Source organism: Ptychodera flava, chromosome 6 (assembly GCF_041260155.1).
Source record: "Ptychodera flava strain L36383 chromosome 6, AS_Pfla_20210202, whole genome shotgun sequence".
Taxonomy (NCBI): Eukaryota; Metazoa; Hemichordata; class Enteropneusta; family Ptychoderidae; genus Ptychodera; species Ptychodera flava.
Genome location: NC_091933.1, coordinates 9,448,579 through 9,467,782, shown reverse-complemented (window position 1 = coordinate 9,467,782; position 19,204 = coordinate 9,448,579). Strand labels below are relative to the sequence as shown.

Below are 19,204 nucleotides of genomic sequence, written 5' to 3'. Positions count from 1 at the left end.
ACTTCGCCACTCCCTATTCAGACTTAGATGGCCGCCAGTTTACACCACTTCAGTTACAGGGTACGTGGGTATCTGTACGTAATGTCCCTCCATGCACAGTATCACGCGTGTCTGTGCAGCGTCTGTGGCTTCGCCGACACACATGCACGGTGTAGTTATTTATACGGCAAAACAACGTCCGGGATTACACGTCACTTTTAATCGACAACTGACCCTAACAATTTCAAAAGAAATGTATACAGAATCTTTATACACGAGATAATTAAACAGCAAACTTCATGAAAGCATTAAACATCTTACCACCGGGTATCAAATACGTGGAGTTTGCTGAACGCTGGGGTGAGGTCATCGCATAGTTACAAGTGCGTCGTTCGCGTTAACATAGTCCTACACTGTTCCAATTCATACAGAACACGGAAAATCAATCATGAATATATATACAGAGTTTGAATGGGGTTCACAGCCTTTAACCCTTGTTTCTTAGCCAATCAATCTACAGATGCGTATCCCCCTATGTTTACGATGTTGCTATGGACCAGGCCACAATGCTACGGGGAAAATAAATGTCCGTTTCGCTTACTTTATTGCTATAAAACTGCACATCCAAACAAGGAACCTGGTGGTTCACTACTCTTCAAAATGCTTATACATGACTTTTGTTTGTTTGAAAAGGAAAGATTACGGATTAATAGAGCAAGAAATTTCAGGTGATCCGTATCCTACGGTCGGCAGGGCTGCCATGATGCTTCTCAAGGCTGCATCTCAAAGAGAGGCTGTCCCTCATTATAATATCATTTGCATGCCTTGAATTTATGCAAATCTGGTACCCAGCTCTCAGCGTGCATAGCGTCAGTTGGTTGCCAACCATGTATGCGATACCAAGTGAAGTATAAAAGTGGGGTGCTTGTACAGTTGCACTTGAACTGATAAAAGTTCCTTAGCAGAGCTCAGCTCGGTATATTATATTATGAGTTGACTACTTGAAAATTTCAGATGTTGTACATCTTAAGGCATTTTCATAACAACAGTAAAAGTTCTCCAAAGGAAGGCACTGTTCATCAGCATCAGTTCAGGATTAACAGGAATTGACGGCGTTGGTTTTTCCAGCGTCTCGGTATCATGGTGGGATTCAGCTGACTAAGGTATGCAGTGAACTCACACTATCCTTCCTGATGGTAGACAATTGACTGAAATAACAAATAAATAAACAAATACAAAAGTGAGGTTAGTTAGAGTCAAGAAAAGGGTCTGCTTCATGTTTTGTCAGGTTGATGTCAATGGTAATTGGGTCTGTGGTGGCAGGTTTAAGTATTTGTACCCTTCAAGAAACTGGAATTAGTGTGAATTCATCAAGAGTGTGTAGTTTGTGCTTACTTGATAAGGATACTGGGCACATTTAAGTCAAATGTTATGGCATCATTTTACAAGTGGAATAGCCACAAACTGATGATGTCAAATCCCTATACATAATACACAGTGCCATAATTACAAGGCATCTGTGTTTTGTGTCTAAGGACAATTTGACATCATTAGTTTGTGGCTATACCACTTGTAAAATGCTGCCAATGTTCTCTTATAAAAGGTTAGCATTTGGTTTGATGTGCCAATTTTCAATGGTTCAAGAATAAGAATAATGAGAGAAGAACAAAAGAAGAAAATGTACCCTGCCACATTTCAAAAAGCTTTATGTCTGATACAATATGCCCTCTGTTGTCCTTTACATCAGCAATTAAATGTTTCTCATAGCAGGCCTAATTTTTGTATGTACGTGTAGTTCCATTATACATGGGATCTTGAGTACAAATATTTTCATTCTCCAACAGTTTGCCACTTTCACAATATTGTTCAAAAAACCTAAGCCTTTTGTCAACGTTATGATGTGTTTAGCCTCTTTACAATTCTTATGCATTGTATGCCTATGTATTGGAACTTGACATGCCTTTTTGTGTTTATTCATAATTGTTCACGCCTGGTAAAGTTCAGAAATCCAATAGGGCTGACTATGACTATGTAATCGAATTCTGTGCCTTTTATAATCACAATTAACATCAGAATATATAATTGGCTAATGCTCCTGGTCAGAAGTTGATTGTTTAAGCTGTCAGCTGAATTGATGAGGGAGTGAAGGGATGTGAGGAACTGCTTCTTTCAGAGAAAAGTAGATGGTTGGTTTTGCTGGCTACTGCTCTGGTCTACAACCCGGGCCTGCTGGCGTGTCAAATATAGTTGAATTAAACTCAAAATTTTATTGAATGTCAGAGCAAAGAAATAGTACATTCATTCATTCACCAAGGCAGTGTACTGAGTACATTAACTTAGAAGCAGAAAGAGTTCTGAACAGCAGGGTATGTGAAGGAGAATGAACGACAAATAATAATGACAGCAACTGAGAGTCGGTCCACAACATGGATGTCTTTCACTTACTCAGCGTTTTTCTGCACTCTGTAGAAATGTTCAACATATTCAGATCTCCCGAGGAGTTCTACAAAATCTTCATCATGGGTGATCACTACCAACTGGAAATTTCGCTGACGTGATCGACTCTTAATGATGCTGTGGGTAAAATATGAGATTTTTTTAACTTTAGTTTCAGGAAATTACATTCTTGAACATTCTTTTCAACCAAAACGCAGAATTGGTAAACAAAATACCGGGAGAATTTTGAAAAAAAAAATCATGGAAATGTATATGTAGTTCTTTGGTTATGTATGTTAGATGTGGTACTTTGATAACAAAAATGTGAGAATCACTACATACGGTACATGCTGTTCATACTGCAAAAATGCAGAAGTACCAAGTACAAGGCACCGAGCCTTTCAATAGACAATATTTCTAAGCACTTTGCGCCAATTTTGGAATTCTCTGGAACTTTGTTTCTCATTAGCCTTTTACCAGTATATGTGAAATTCTTGCATTAGCGAGAATCTTTAGTCCGTGGTATATCAATTTTACATGGAGAGTGCACAATGATCCAGATGTAACGACATGAATTGCCATTCCACATGTCACACACAAATACCAATGAACTTCTACCATAGGAACTTCTATGGGACTACCCTACTTGATTTACTTTGATAGTAGTCCTGGGGACAACCAAATACTCGATGGATTTGCTAAAACCCTGCACCTTGGACGATGCAAAATATCACTTTATCAATTCTATATCAAGTATGTCAATCACAAGATGATGTACCATCCTGATTATATTGGATACTTACTCCACCAGGGCATACGCCAAACTTTCAATATTTTCTCTGTCAAGGTTGGTGGTTGGTTCATCCAAGGCCAATATTCCACAGTTTATACAGAAGGTCTCAGCTAAGGCAAGACGTATGATTAAGGATGCCAGAACCTGGAAAATTACACAGTAATGTATTAACTTGCTTTTTCATTTATATGGATTGTAATTGTATTGGCAAATCATAATTCATTGTTGTGAGATTATACAATAAAAGGTTCAATCCTTTAAATAAATTTATTGCAAAATACTTGAGACAAAAATTGTCTTATTATTATGAATTTGAGTACTTCAAACTGGTCATAACAGTTTGCCTCACCTTTTGTCCTGCACTACAGCGCCCTCTCATGTCAAGAGATGTATCTCCTTTCACCATTACAACCTGAAATTGTGATTATATTTCAACTGTATGAAAAAGTATTGCTGCTGCCAGGAGAGCTTCTTCTGCATCACAAGAAGTCACACTTTGCCGATAACAAGGACACTTTGCACTTGAGTCCAGTCTACCACAAAATTGGTCTCTATTCCTCATAGTTGTCTGAACACGATTTCACCAAAAATAAGATTACAGTGGTGGCGACTGGAAACGGGACACCTAATTAGCAAATTACCCAGTTGTATTGCCAGTCATATCGCTATTTCACTTTGTAATTAGCGAGCGACTTTGTTAACTTGTCAGCAATATGGTTTTACATTTCAGTCAGCTGCAGACACTTCCATGCATGTAGGGGCCATGTTGCCATAAAGCTTTTCCGGGTTTGAGTAATTCAGTATAGGGGTGTAAATATAATGAACTCTAAGTGTGAAAATTCAAAGTCTTTTTTAAACAATGGTGACAGAAGTGGAGCAGCACTTCTACAGAATACTTACTCTGTAATGGTAAGTCCTCCTTGCTTTACTGGCACCACTGCCTTCCTCCTCATGATCTGATCTGATCTCTATAGCATCGATGTCTGATGAAAACACAGAAAAAGTTACCCAGATAAGGATGATGAAGACAGTAAATTACCCCAGCTGACATAACATGTCATTCAAACGAATTTCATAATCTCCAAAGGAGAGGAATATCTGAAACATTTCTACAAAGCTACATCTAGAAGGTTAGGGTACATTGATGGACTATTCCAAGCAAAGAAGCTTCATATACTCTCTGACACTCTCTGACACAAATTTCAAATAAAAAATGTTCTAAATCGATATCAGACAGTATCATTACCATTTCCCCTGTAGGTAGTTCTCCAGAGTTCCCTTATAATCTTGTTAATTTCTTCCATCTTCATGGAATGGTACTTCATGATAGCTCTGAAATACAATCATTTGACAAGATTCTTTAAGTCAGTGAATAACAGCTGAAAAAATCTTTCAATTTCAGCATTCAGAATTTCAGTATTTCTTTGATAGAAGGGAAACAACATATGTGGATGATTTTGTGTTTACCTGTTTGGATAATTCAGAAACATCAGTGTTTATGGATAACTCGTGATTATTAGATTATTAGACCTTCTGTTATGCAATGGCTGCAGACGGTGGCTTAAAATAACTGTCCTTGCTTGATCATTTCTTGCAAGATGATACTGTTTATGATTGGTTACATGGAGAGCAAAGTGACTGAGAATGGCTTTTCAGATTTGGGGGGGGGGGGGGGGGGGGGCTTTTCTTGAAGTGCACCATAGACCCTCGAGAAAAATGGGACAGGCAACTGCGATAGAGAACAAAGGGTCTATGGGATTAGCAGCGTGCAATCTTACTTGGAATAATTAAGAGGTGTTAATGGGTCGGGGACGGAATGAAGCTTGACCCGATCGACTGCACAACGTCCGGTTCATAGACACGTGCATGCGGGTATACGGTAATAATGTTTTCGGATTACAAGTTATTTCGGATTACCCGCAAGTCCATTTTTAGAAAGAAAAGTGTTACAACTATTTTGAGAAGAATTCGTCAAAATGGTTTTAAAGTACTTTTTATATATTGGTAGAAAGATTTGATGCAACTAGAAGTCTGCAGGGAGTCAGTATGTTGCTGTAAAGTGACAAAGTTTCAAATAGAAATCCGAAGCACAGATCGCTGCAGTTCCAGACTTGACAGCAGTTGACATCACAGAGTTGTTTACATTCCGCAATCGTCTGAGTATCTCCGAATTATCCCTCGTTTTTGCAATTTTTTAACCGTCGGAATATTTTCTGTGCGAGGAGTGCTCCATGATTCGGTAAAGTATGTATGTTAACTACTGAAATGTTGTTGTTTGAAAACTGTGAACGACCAAATTTACGAGGACAGCGTTCAGCTTTGTGTAAATGCATGTCTACCTTACCGCTTCTGACTCCACCAACCGTTGTAGAGTCCCTATTTATCGCAAAGTTTCTCCTGACAGCGAAAGTCAGTGTTACAAATGTATTTTCTAGTACTTTGTGGATGTAGACATGTGTAGCTTATCTGAACTTTGGTGTGTTTTCAGGCTAAAACAGTACCAAAATGTTAGAGGTCATGTATTTGAGCTCCGATGGAGTAGTCATTTTCTCTGTACCCTGATTTTCGTCAAATGTTGTGTGACAGATGAAATTTTCGTTCCGGAGGACTGGGGAAGTGTAGACCTGTCTAACCTGTAAATGTTTGTTGTTATCGGAGATTTTTATGGTAGGGAATGTGAACTTATATTGTCGATACCTAGCAAGAGTTTTTGTAGCGTCTATGGCTAAATGTACACTGTTTTTATCCGTCGTCTGGTTTTTTCCCGTTGGCTTCGGCTAGAATCCAAAATGTGATCTTCATCGTTACCGGAACATTCACCATGACTAGTATAAAAAATCCCTCAAAATTCTCTGTGTCATTACTCGGAACGTGCCATGCAAGAGCAAAGTGTACATATTCAAAACGTCAGTTTGATCGTTAATGAGATTCAGTGTTAAGTACGAAGTATTGTTGTCGGGGACCACTTGGCAAATAAACTTTAATATATTCCAAGATAGATCGCACAAAGAAACCTCAGCAGTTGCCTGTCCCGTTTTTCTCGAGGGTCTATGAGTGCACCAATGCACTTTACACTTTGCACTAGTACTTCAACATTTTAAATCTTGCCTTTAATTTTTGTGCAAAATGGTGACAGAAACTGTACAGATGTTTATAAGATGCACAAAAAACAAATAAATATGTATCTGTATTGACATCAATATTTTCTGTCAAAGTTTTGCAGATCAGTTCCCTTGATTATATGACTGCTTGTTGACGTATATGTTCAAATGTGAAAACACTAGAAAGTAGACTCACCTATCAAGAGCTTTGTAGTATTTATCCAAGTCACTGTTGGCAAGTTCTGTTGTCTGTGAAGTGAAACAAAACATGGATTCTGTATATTTACACTTGGTCTACCATGATACTTTAGGTTGAATTTCATGAACATTTACATCAGTGTTGATGAACAAATCATACGCAACTCAGAAAGATGCATATACCAGTCATATTTTTTCAACTTCAAAACAGAATGTACCTTTGGGACAGATATTCAGACTCTCACATTTTACAGTACTTTAATTTTTGATTGACCACTTGTGAGGTTAATTTTGAAGCTTTTGGTGTAAACTAAAGTTTCACCGTCTTATTTTGTGACAATTTCAAATTTAATTTTTTCCCCATAGATTACACACAAGAATTTCAAAATTTAAGGTAATTCATTTCTCTAATACCAACTTAATATGATGACCCAAAATTTCACTCTTGATTTGGCTAGAGAATAGTTTTAAGAATTTCCTTCAGGAAAATTTGAGCAAAAGTTTAAGTATTTCAGTTTAAGTTCCGTGTTACGTAAAGAATATTCTTTACACATGAGCACTGTTGAACTGAACTTCATCTAAGGTTTTTTCTTTCTTACTCACAACTCACCCTCAACTTGATCATTTTGTCTCTGTGTTTCTCCTCAGCATCTCTATACATATCTGTCTGCAATTCTTTCTTGTACATCTTAATTTCGTTATCTTCTCGGATTTGCTGCGTCACAGCACGAGATCGCTATAGAAATGGAAAGCATGATTTCAAGGAAAGAAAATTTAGACTTTGGAATGACTTTGTCCTGCCTATTAAAATTACTATTTCTTAACAGAATTCGAACTGTCTCTGTTATGCACACTGCAAATATTAGCCTGGTTGGTTATGTTAAAGCCCCATTTTCTTTATCTTTTGCATTTTTTTCAAACAGATGGTTTGAGATCAGACTAAACTTACATAAAAACGCTTACGGAAAGGTGACCACAGAATGTTTTTCAAACACTGGCAACAAACGCAGGACTTAGATTTTAACGACTAAATAATATTCAAATTGCAACTCAAATATTGCTACTGCAAATATATACATAATTGCCTGAATTTAATAAACCGAATCCATCGCAAAGGATTGAAATAGTGATTTTTTTAAAGACAATATGCAAACACTGATATCAAAAGACGAACAAAGACAGAAATTTAAATTAATGATAACAATGCAACATCAGATTATTCACTGTATCAAATTCCGGTAGTAGGAATTAAACACATCTCTAATACGATTGGATGGTATTTTTTGGTACTACCGTACTCGTCTGAGTATAAACCCCCGGTTCGGCAACACAAAACGGCGGTAAAACTAGGGGAGGGGCTTATACTCGAGCAACCCCATGTTATCTGCCATGGACGCTTAATTTATGCTAATTTTATGCACAATTTTTTTCAACACCACTGGACCTTCTATCGCTTTCAAAATCGACTTACACATCCAAAGAAATTGATAGTACAAGCTATGAATAAAGAAGTGACATTTTGGTGAAAATTCAGCGTAAAAAAATACCCCAAACTTGAAACAAAGACGTTATGCATGCTGCTGATCAACAGTAATGTGAACTGGCATGCACTGCCTACAGTACAGAAAGGCAATTCAACACTCCAGGATTAAAATGTCTACATCTTGTGAAAACAACAACATAGCAGTGAAAATTGTATAGTCACCAGGAAAGTCTTTACAAATGAAAGGATAATTGCTTCAAACAAAAGAAACTGCATGTTTAGAGGATGAAAACGGCCATGAAAACATCGTCGTTGTAAATGAAAATAAACAATCGCGGACGTGAGTGAGACTATTCTATTTAGGAAACGGGGTGAGCAGGGTCAATGAATCAAGAAAGTACTGGAAAAACGTGTCATTTTCCTTACGATGCTGTCAAGGGAACTCTAGTTTCCCATTGTTTTAACATCTTTTAATTGTTTATTTATTATCTAAAAGTAATTTTACCAAGTTTAATGACCAAATATACTCTCCTAACCTTTCTGTATTTGTATTAAACTAGGGTAGGGGCTTATACACGGATGTAATGCATTTTCAAATATCCTCTGAAATCAGTAGGGGGCTTATACACAAGCAGGGGCTTATACTCGGACGAGTACGGTTAGTAAAATGCAAAAAGATACAGCTAATGGGGCTTTTATGTATATGTATGAAGTGATCTGATCATGCAAACTGTTACACTGCATTGCACTAATAATTCATATTGCCTTTCTCACATAAATCAAAACACTAACCTGATTGTGAAAATCTTCCTGTCTCTGCAACATCTTTTTTTTTTCTGACTTCAATGTTCTGTGGTCATATCCTCCCAGTTGCTCTTTCAAATCATTTATCTGTCTTTCTACAACTTCAATCTCTTCTTGTCGTTTCCGTAATTGTAAATTATCCTGCAGTTCTCTCTCCCTGACCTAGAGAATAAAATAAATAAATTTGATGAATATCACTTAGTAAACTGGTGATCCACTATATCATCTGAAATGCAAGGTTGGATTGCAAAAACACAGCTTCCTTCACAGCAAAAGAATGCCGACCGTACAGAATATATTATCAGTGGGTGGTTCTTGTGTTAGTGATCTGTCTCTGCCAAGACCAAAGCCTCTGTCATGTATGTCTAACACATTTTAGTTGAATGGACTGCCCACTAGAAGGCAATAATCAATAACAATCACGGATCTCACTGTAATATAGAATCTACATGGCTGATGTTCCTTTGCTGTGCATCCAAGAGATCCAGAACACACTGACTGAATTAGATAAACATTGGAAAATGCACAAAGGGTTGTCTGTCTGCCTGATTATGAGTCTAACCATGACATGCAAATCAAAAAGAGTTTCTGTATTAAAGTAGGAAAAAAGAAACAGTCAACAATGGCATCATCAAAACTTCACAGCCAGCAGACAAATTTTACTTTGAACTCTTGAATAATATAGAATTTGATATATTTGACAGCAGCAATATGGGCTCAACAATTCCATGTGCAAGTTACTATGAAATACTTAGATATACAACATTCAGACACAGGGCTTGACAATTTTTTTTCCAGTTCACTTGTCCGTCGGACAATTGGATTTTCAATTTCACTTGTCCTCTCAAACATTTTACTTGTCCTCCATTTGTAATAATCAAGACCAAAATACTTGCGACGAATTCCGTGGCGGCTTTCAAGGCTTTCTTATTTTGGTAATTTTCGCCGCTGTTGTCGCCGATTTTTCTCAAAAGATTACATTGAAGTAGGCCTGCGTACGGTCTTTGTGTTCCCGGCGTTATACGGCCTCCACCGCAAGAGGCCGTATAATGCCGGGACCACACAGACCTGTACGCAGGGCTAACATTGAATTTGAAGGTACATATCGTACATCGGCCTCCCGTGTTTGGCAAGCATAAATGCCGTCGTAAAAAGATTGGTCAGTTTCTGTCGCTGGTCGTCGTCATTTGGTTCACGCATTGGGAGTGCATGCGATCAGGGTGTTGGCAAGTGAAACTGTATCGGGCTCAGCGGGACCCACAAAATTTTCACAATCATTGTCCCCGTCACAATCTCATCTGCGATGCGCCAAACAGTCCAAATGCGGTTAACTAGACTCGTGAGACCTTATCCATTCAACGCGAAACATGTCGCATCCGTCAAGAAAATCATTTCGCTTGATTTGGCCATGGAGGTAGTCTCTTCCTACCTCCATGGTTTGGCAATGGTGGGGTATTTGCGACATGCCGTACAGAACATTTTGGAACCGTCATATTTCAACCAAGGCCACTGTGCTTTCCATTTCGGGAGATAACATGTATGGCGTTTTTCCTCATCATAACGCTTATGTTTAGATCTTTTGTCAGAAACATTGTTCTAATCATCACATCAAGTCGTCGATTCTCAGACGATCCCACTCACGCTGGCCCTCGTGGCGCCGTCGTAAATCATCACAACGTCGTTTCTCAGAGTTACACAATGCCCATCGTCGTAAACTACGTGCCTCTTTACGGCAACAACTTTGCTTGATTTTTGCGTAGGTCTGCGGAGTGGAAATTACGCTCTAGCTCGCGAAAATGCACAATGCCTTGTTTGCGTTAGTGGAAATATTACCGTAAAATACTCATATTTACAGTGATCACTCCACAAACTATCTGCCAACAATGTTCGTCTACCTTGCGAGGCCGCATAAATGATTTTGAAGTACTGCACGGTCGATCGCCGATAAGCAATATGATTGGGTTTTGCAATTATTTACCTAATGTGTTTGGGCGGAGCAGTCAGCATACAACAAAGAAATGCTATTTACGCCAAATTTTAAGCGACTTTTTTAATTGGACGATGAAACAATTTCATGTCGATCATCCAAAAATCGCAACATTGTGTGAGTCGGCAAGTGAATCGCAGAAGAATGTCACAATTGTATCTAAAAAAGTCAGTGATTGACGTTTATTTTGTGTGAACGACAACGCAAATCCAGGCAACAAGTGCACAAACTGCAACTTAGGTTCACATTGATTGCGCCAGAAGTTGTATAAACAACTTGTCCAGCGGGCAACCAGATTTTATTTTTGACTTGCCCGAACGTAAATTTCACTTGTCCTGGGCGTCGGGCGATAGGAATTGTCAAGGCCTGAGACATATTTATGACAGTAAACAAACAAACAAACAAACAAACATTGAATTACTCATACATTTCTCTCTTAAATTTCTAAACTCTTGTTGCTTTATGAAAAGCCTTACTAAAATATCTGCACTGGATGTACTCAAAGCTAGTCATAGTCTATTGACATAGTACAAAGTAGTCACCATAGATTTACCTTCTGTTCGTTCAGATCTTTATTCAGTTTACTGATTTTATTAGTGATCCTTTCCTTCTTTCCTTCGATATCTTTCATTTGTTGTTGAAGATCTTGAAGATTCTGTTGGCCTTCTTCCAACGCCTCTCTCTTGCCATCTGATATGTACCTTTGATATGAAGAACAATGAATGATCAGTAATTGGATGATAACACTGCAATAAATTATGATGTTATACTTACACAAAACTGAGTTTGTCTAAAATATTGGTAGCTATTTGCAGTCCCATCTTACACCTTATTCCACTATGACCAAAGTGGAATGTCATTTGTCTTAAGAGTTTTTAAGATATCTATTACATTATATTTTTACAAAATTATACCTGGCATTAATAAGTCATTTATTCTATCATGGCCATTGGCTAAACATATTAACCTAAAAGAAGTATGTATCTTGCGGACAATTCATCTAAGTCTGAAATTATTTTAATTTTTTCTGGTAAACTGATTTTAAGAAAGAAATTTAAGTTTCCAAGGCATTTTTTCTTGAAAATTGAGAACGATATTGGGAACACAAGGATAATGGACACTTTTATTTCATTTACCTAGAGTTGGCAGCCGTTATGAATTTCAAATATTGGTAAATTTAGGTAGTTTACTTCTCTTTGCACTAGTTTGCATTGCAATCCTTGACCGTATTCTTGGTAACAAATTAGAACAGTTTATAGTTTCTTTGAGTGAGTTATGAGCCAAAGTTCAAAGGTCATGTTCAAGATGCATGCTTCTTGCGGTCAAACAATACAGACTGCAGCCTTGATTACACTGGTACCTGTTGTATTTACAACAGTTGTCACAAAATTCAACAGAGAAAAAAATCAAGCATAGATGTATAAATGCGAAATCCTTGTAACTTTTTAAAGAAATCTAAAAAAGGTAATGAGGTGTTGGCTTACTTGTTGATTTCTCTGGTGTAACTCTTAACATTACTGGATTGACTTCGAATATTCTCAATATCTGCATTTCTTCTTTCAATTTCTAACTCCTTCTTCTCTGTCACTTCTCTCTTCTGTTCTTTCAAATTAGAGAGTCGCCTCTGGAAGCAGACAACAGGAAATGAAAGAGTTTCTTATCATGCAAATTCTCAGTATGTTAAAACCCAAACAACGCAAAACATTTTTTGATTTTATTCTTTCATTTTGGAGTACACTGCGTTTCTTCTGATCTTGTCAGAAGCTTGCACTGTTGTCTTGTGTTACTTACGGTTAAAATTTACACCCTTCTGTGAGACAACATCACGCAACTTTAGGAAGACGGACATCTCAATGTCAGGAATAGTCCTGGTATCTGTAAATAAACACTCCTGCGATACTTTTCATTGAGTTTATCATTATGCAGTCTGTCTTACCTCAATTGGACTCAGCTGATCTCTAGATTGCTGTAAATTTAAAAGAGATATTAGGCGTTAGAAAATGTGAGAACATGAAATTCATCGAGGCACAACTCACCATCCATTGCATTATAATGATTATTTATCATCTTTTGTTTCTGAGAATTTTCAGTGATAATTGATAATTTGATAATTACAATAAAGACACAAAGGGCTGTTCCAGTGAGAATTTATAAAATTTTGTTTCAAACAGTTTTCATAAATATTGTTGATGGTAATAGTGTTCAGCTTTAGGTGGGAAAAAGTCAGTCCACTGATTGAACCTGCCACTCTGTTGACTTTGCTTTCTGTCCATGTATTTCTGTACAACAATGTAGTAACCTCTTTTCAAAGGCAGGCAAGACAATTAACATTTTGATAAGCCTGATAAAAGTTTCTTCTTTGAGGAAACAAAAAAGGAACTTTAGGTAACATAAAATCATTGCAACATACTTCAATTTCTCGTTGGCATTCTTTATTTTCAGAGATCAGTTCTGTCTTCCTGTCTTCTAACTGTTGTCTCCGCTGCAATTCACTGCTTAGCTTGAGTTTTTCATGAGTGATACTGTTTACAACACTTCGTAAATCCTGTGCAGAGACAAGTGAACAGATTACAATGGTTTGTTGAGACTCTACCGTTTGGTAAGAGAGGAATTACAGTGATTACAATCTTTCATTTTCAAAATGCAAACTACCTTCAGTGGAGAATGTTCAAATTGAATGGAGGAATGTTTTCATCTGCATATCTGATAAATGACAAATGGGAGGTTTCAAATTAACCCTTTGAGTGCCAAAGGGGATTTTTGTTGCATTTATACTATACAACACTAACAATTTCTTTTAGATCTAGACAATTTTTTTTTCAGATTTTCCCCAAAATTTTAGTCAAAAAGTGCAGCCCATAAAAATTTATGTCCATTTGATCCAAAATAATGGGAAAAAATACAGAAAAATTCATGAAAATTGATAAAATGTTGACCTTATATTTTTTGGGGAAAAGTACAGTGCTCAAATGGTTAAACACGTTTTCACCATAACTTTGATACCAGCAACACTGACATGGTTTCTATGGTAATAGTATTTCTGATGATAAAGTCTACAGCCATACCTGCAATGCTTCAGACTTCTCTTGAATTGCTTGTCTTTTATGCTCCAGGTTTCTATTGACAGTTTCCCTGTCAAATTATTTACAAATGGACAACTTATGAGAGTTGCATCTCTAAATCAAACATAAAGTACAGGCTGTCCAAAGTACACATTTTTCAAAGCTGATAGGAAAGTCTTTTTTATAAACCATCATGAAAAGCAAACGCCAAAAGAAAAGTGTGGATGTTAACTTGCTCATCAATATAGAATGAATGCTGGCCTGTGAATGTTCAATATTTTTGTAGATGGTCTTTACCACTGACGCTGAAATCTAACTATTTTGAATTGCAAAAACATGCAAAAGGCTACAAAACTGCAGAAGCCCTGTAGACGTGATCTGGGCTCTAACTTTCTCTTCCACACCAATACAAACAAGATGAATGAATATAACCATATTTATCAAAAGCTAATACCATTTAGATATCAAAGCTAAACTGGGATGACATCAAAAACGTGACAGAAGTACAATGACATGAAAATTGATTTGTATCATATGTGGTGTCAAAATTGCACAAAATTATTTGAAAAAGCTGGTGCTGGAAAACTTACAGTTCAAGTTCAAGTTCTTTCTTTTCAGCATCAACCTGCTGAATGGTACGGCCAGAATCTGAAACACATAATATAACAACAGGCATTGATGCACTGAAGAGATATGCTAGAGACGTATCTAACAATGAGAAGCCAAGAAACAGTTTTCTGTAGAGACATGTCAATCATACAAACAATGAAATGCCATCTTCAGTTTGTCCACCATACTTAAGACTATTTTACTACAGTGTAAGGCATATACAGTTACACTGAAAGAAACTGTCATCGTATTCCGTACAAAACTTTTACTATAATCAGGGGCAACACATACATCCATAAACAATTATTCAGATGCACACTTTGGTTTTTAGTATTGTGTTTAGTTTCTGCCACAGCATGCAATAAATCTCAATTTTACAATAAACAATTTCTGTAATTATTCTTATACATTAACAATCGTTCCTTCATATTTTTTTGTATATGGGAAGGCAAGGTCCATTTTTAAAAATGTTGTATTATAAATTAAGTTTTTCAGCTTTTCTTACAATTCTCAATTGTAAATGTCAGAAGCAGATCTAATATCTATCTATTGCACTATTGTACATAGTGCAATTGTGTACAGTATTTGTTCTGTGTTTCATTTTTCCTCAGTTACCTCCCTCTACCTACCTCCCCCCGTCAGCTTGGACTGTTTCTCAACAATCCTTCTTTCCAATTTACTGACTTCAGCCTGAGTTCTGTCAATCATCAGTGCATCTGGTTCAATTTCCTTGGCAGTACTCTCATCAACTTGTAACATGGACATGTTGTCTTCAGTCTGTCAGATATGCCCAACAGTGAGGTACAAGTAGACAAACATAAGTGTTAAAGCTCTCATGCATTTTACAAATCAACCAATACTGGAAATTTTTTTATTGCTCAGTTACAAAAAAGAAAGAAAAACAGGTCTTGGTATTTAGCGGATTGCACAGAGCAAAGCAATGATACAGAAGATGCAAAGCTCTGGCAAAATGAAATGAAGACAAATTTGTGAGAATTTGACTGATGCTCCACAACTTACCACATCAGGCAACCAACAGAGTACTTCAAGTATAAAAAGAAACTGTTCTTAAATAAAGCATTCAAATATTTCTTCACATCTTTGTGATTGTTTTGTATAAAGTACCATGGCGATGATTGCATTGGATAAAATTATGAAATCATTTTAAATGTATACTCACATCATTAACTTCCTGTCTGAGTTTTTCAATTTCAGTGTTCAGAGATGACAGCTTAGATTTCAAGTCTGGTATATCCTGTGCGGCAAGTTTTTTCATCTGTAACAGCAGTAGACCATACACAATTGAAAAAGCTCTCTTAAACAAGTCAAGCTTGTAACCAAGGTTTTCTTGGAGAAAGTTATCATTAATTTTCTTTCTTTCGTAAATGTATAGTTACCCAGTAAACAGCAGTTTGTCAAGTGCTTGGACAAAGAAATTAGCATGAAATGGCATCACGAAGAGATTGCTGTATATATAGAGATTTTAGGATTACGTGGCAGAAGTACATTACTAGCAGTATTGAATTGTACTTCATGACACAGAGTGATCAGTTAGTGGACTTACCTGTTTTTGAATTTCAATTCTGGAGTTTACAATTTTGTAAAACTCAAAGTAAGACCTTCTCATACAGGTAAACTTCAGAATCAATACCAAATTCGAAAGAATACATGTATTCACCAAAAATCTCTCTTTCTTGTATTGTTACTAGATGAACAAGTAAATTGATAATTTTTAAAAGGCTGAGGACAAACTTACTGATTCTTTGACAGGTTTCAATTCCAACATGGAAGATTTCTTCTTCTCTTGTTTTTCAATCTCATTTTCCTTCTTGATGAGGTTTTCTGGAACTTTGCGTAATTTAGATTGTAACTGTGGGACAAAAAAAGTTGGTTTAAAATTCTGTATGGTGATATGATTAAAATCACAAAATACATAAATTAAAATAAAATCAAGGTATATAATCTGAATTACTCCACACATTATCAGTACAACCTCAATCAGAGTTATAACACCTTAAAAAAACGTCACTTCAGAGATTGTCAAAGTTCGTTCTCGACTTTTTACATTTTGATCAGGGGCATGTACAATGTATAATTAAAATCCCAATTGGTAACTTGTCAGTGGAACTGCACCAAGCATCATGTGATTATCATGTGACCACCTATAGTGTTACTAACTGCTGATGAAAATTGAAACAAACATTTCCTAATGAGAAAAACAGCATGAGTTTAGATTAGTGGATACAAACATTTGGTTATGAGAGACTGGTTATCTTCACTCTTGCACAATATATTTCATGGATTTGTGTTCATTGTAAAATCAGAAGTCACCTATTAATGTTGCATTTTCATCATTCATCCATGTGTAATTTCCAAAGATGTACATGTAAATAAATTAGCAGACAGATATTTGTTTTTGCATATTAATGAGAGCACAATGACGTCATTTGCAAACAACCCTATTCCTTTACCTCTTCAATGAGTTCCTGAATTTCTTGTTCACTGTCAAATCTTCTGTGACACAGTGGACATCTAGGATCTGTCTTCTGTAAGTCCCTTGCATATCGACCAAACAGGTGTTGACTGGCCTTCAAAGCACCCTTCTCTCTGAAAGACAAAAAGTGTTGCCATGGATGTAGAATACATGAATGTTACATTGTAACAGGGCATAAACAATTTTAGCAATCAAAATCACATTTCTTTACAAGTGATGCCAAATGCTCAGTAAATTTTGAAAATTTTAAACAACCCTTCAACACACTTTTATTTCATAAGAAAAATTCTGTGGTCATCTACAACTGATCATTTTGCTGTGTCCAGCAACTGTTTGGCTTACATTGGTTTCACTATGTTGATAAACTTTGATGATATGATATGTTTGATCAGTTGTTACGCGACACATTTGTGTTGTAGTATTAGATCAATTGTCATTGGACAACTTGTTGTCATTCAATATGTTTGAGATGTAGCACGCTGTTCCACAATCACAATCTGTGACCATTGCTATGAACATAGCTTGTGGATATTCTTCATGTTGTTTAACCCTTTCACCACCATGGTTTGTCCCAAATCCATTGTTTTCTATGGTAAAGTTGGACCTGTATACAGAGAACTGGGGGTGAAAGGGTTAAACCTGAACACAGGGCAGACCTATGTGAACACTCAAATAGCCTTAGATCTCATGTACCATTTAAACTCAAAAGGTGTGGCTTAAGTTTATTGTCTTGAGAGAAAATCTGAAATGTAAATATAACGTCGCATTTAAGCACTTACCCTTGAAGATTTGTAATAGACACATCCAAATCTGATAATTCTTCATCAAAATTCTGGCTGCTAGAAACATCAAACATCTTCTCCTCGTAGCGTTTCAGTTCATCTTCTTTCTCACTTAACTGATCTCTTAACGACGGAAAATATAGAAGAGAAAAGAAAATGAAAAAGGTTTTCAAATACATGCACTAAAAATAAAATTTGTTATTTTGTACGCTAAACACAAATGTTGAATTAGATTGAAAAATACTAAAAATTGGTGTTAAATCATAGACTCTAGACCGTAACTCTTTGCTCAATTAGTCTGAGTTAATAAAGTGAGCCATAGGATTCAGCATTTTGAAAAAACGCTGTCGATTGAACATACTATAAAAATCAGTGTCAGGATAAATAATCTTGTCCTTAATTAGTCCTTAGTTTTAGAGGTTTTTTAAATCACCAGTCAAAAAACACCTACTTTTCAAACATTGATTGATAGAAAAGTTTTATCAACCCCTGAACTAAAATGTTGATACCATCATACATTACCTATTTTTGTGATAAAATAACCTTGCTAAAACAAGAAATAATTCGCCATACAATGTTGCATACTTTTGAAGGTAAATACAGACATGAAGAAGCATATACATGTATCTTACTTCAGCATTTTCCTTTGTTGTTCCTTGGCACTCAGAACATTTCTTTTCTTCTGTAAATCTCTCTCTGCTTCTTTGATGACCCGTCCTTGTTTCCTGACAAACACAAAATCACATGACATTTAGGATCAACTTTTAATGCCAGCCTTCACAAGTCTATTCTCATAAGACTTGTCTAGTCTACATGTAAGACTAAGTTTAGTCTAGGGCTAAGCACAATGCACATGATGTGATGCAAATGTATGCAAAAGTTTACACCAAGGTTTTCTCTATCCAGAAAATGAAAAGAATTTTGCAATCCAACTGGGCATTAAAATGTTGCATCAAACAGTCCAATGATGTTCTAGTTGTGAAAGGGGTCCACATAAAAAATGCAGGTTAACTTAGCTTTTAGCTGGTGACAATATGAATTGGATACCATGTGTACATAATCCTGAGATATCATAGCATTTTCTGTGTTTGTGGCCTTTATTGAAACCTGATAAAATTCTATAATTTACAACTTACAAGAGATAATCTGCTAAAGCTGATCTCACATGCTGTGTTGGAAAATGACCCAGCAAATGAGTAACTTCATCTTCATGTTTGCTTTTCCTAAATAAATGAAAGAATGAATGATTGAATAATTAAAAACAAAACAAGTACAAGTAAAAAGAATGATAAATATATAATTAAAGCAATACTGTAATACTAGCAACAATGCAATACTTGGCATAATGTAAAACTCTGATTAAAACAAGTAAAGTTGAATATCAAAACCTATGATACAATAAGTGTCTACTCGTCCATACCAAATAGCTAATTACACTATATATAAAGAATATTTAATAGATAAATCAGTAAAAGA

General features: G+C 36.2%; 1 protein-coding gene across 1 annotated transcript in view; it reads right to left on the bottom strand.

Annotated features, from left to right (window-relative positions):
• Window positions 1-954: 954 nt before the first annotated feature.
• The window catches only part of LOC139134780 (DNA repair protein RAD50.L-like), a 40,224-nt gene continuing 21,974 nt past the window's right edge, over window positions 955-19,204 (bottom strand). The window contains exons 22-43 of the mRNA XM_070701832.1: window positions 18,865-18,951; window positions 18,361-18,453; window positions 17,726-17,851; window positions 16,924-17,059; window positions 16,209-16,322; window positions 15,633-15,728; window positions 15,082-15,229; window positions 14,434-14,491; window positions 13,847-13,913; window positions 13,192-13,326; window positions 12,718-12,747; window positions 12,266-12,405; window positions 11,335-11,482; window positions 8,783-8,956; window positions 7,118-7,243; window positions 6,506-6,558; window positions 4,455-4,540; window positions 4,109-4,191; window positions 3,558-3,620; window positions 3,219-3,352; window positions 2,425-2,553; window positions 955-1,187 (exon numbers count right to left, since the gene is read on the bottom strand). Coding sequence (XP_070557933.1) covers window positions 1,130-1,187; window positions 2,425-2,553; window positions 3,219-3,352; window positions 3,558-3,620; window positions 4,109-4,191; window positions 4,455-4,540; window positions 6,506-6,558; window positions 7,118-7,243; window positions 8,783-8,956; window positions 11,335-11,482; window positions 12,266-12,405; window positions 12,718-12,747; window positions 13,192-13,326; window positions 13,847-13,913; window positions 14,434-14,491; window positions 15,082-15,229; window positions 15,633-15,728; window positions 16,209-16,322; window positions 16,924-17,059; window positions 17,726-17,851; window positions 18,361-18,453; window positions 18,865-18,951 — 2,284 coding nt within the window. The 3' untranslated portion in view covers window positions 955-1,129. The remainder of the gene's footprint in view (window positions 1,188-2,424; window positions 2,554-3,218; window positions 3,353-3,557; window positions 3,621-4,108; window positions 4,192-4,454; window positions 4,541-6,505; window positions 6,559-7,117; window positions 7,244-8,782; window positions 8,957-11,334; window positions 11,483-12,265; window positions 12,406-12,717; window positions 12,748-13,191; window positions 13,327-13,846; window positions 13,914-14,433; window positions 14,492-15,081; window positions 15,230-15,632; window positions 15,729-16,208; window positions 16,323-16,923; window positions 17,060-17,725; window positions 17,852-18,360; window positions 18,454-18,864; window positions 18,952-19,204) is intronic.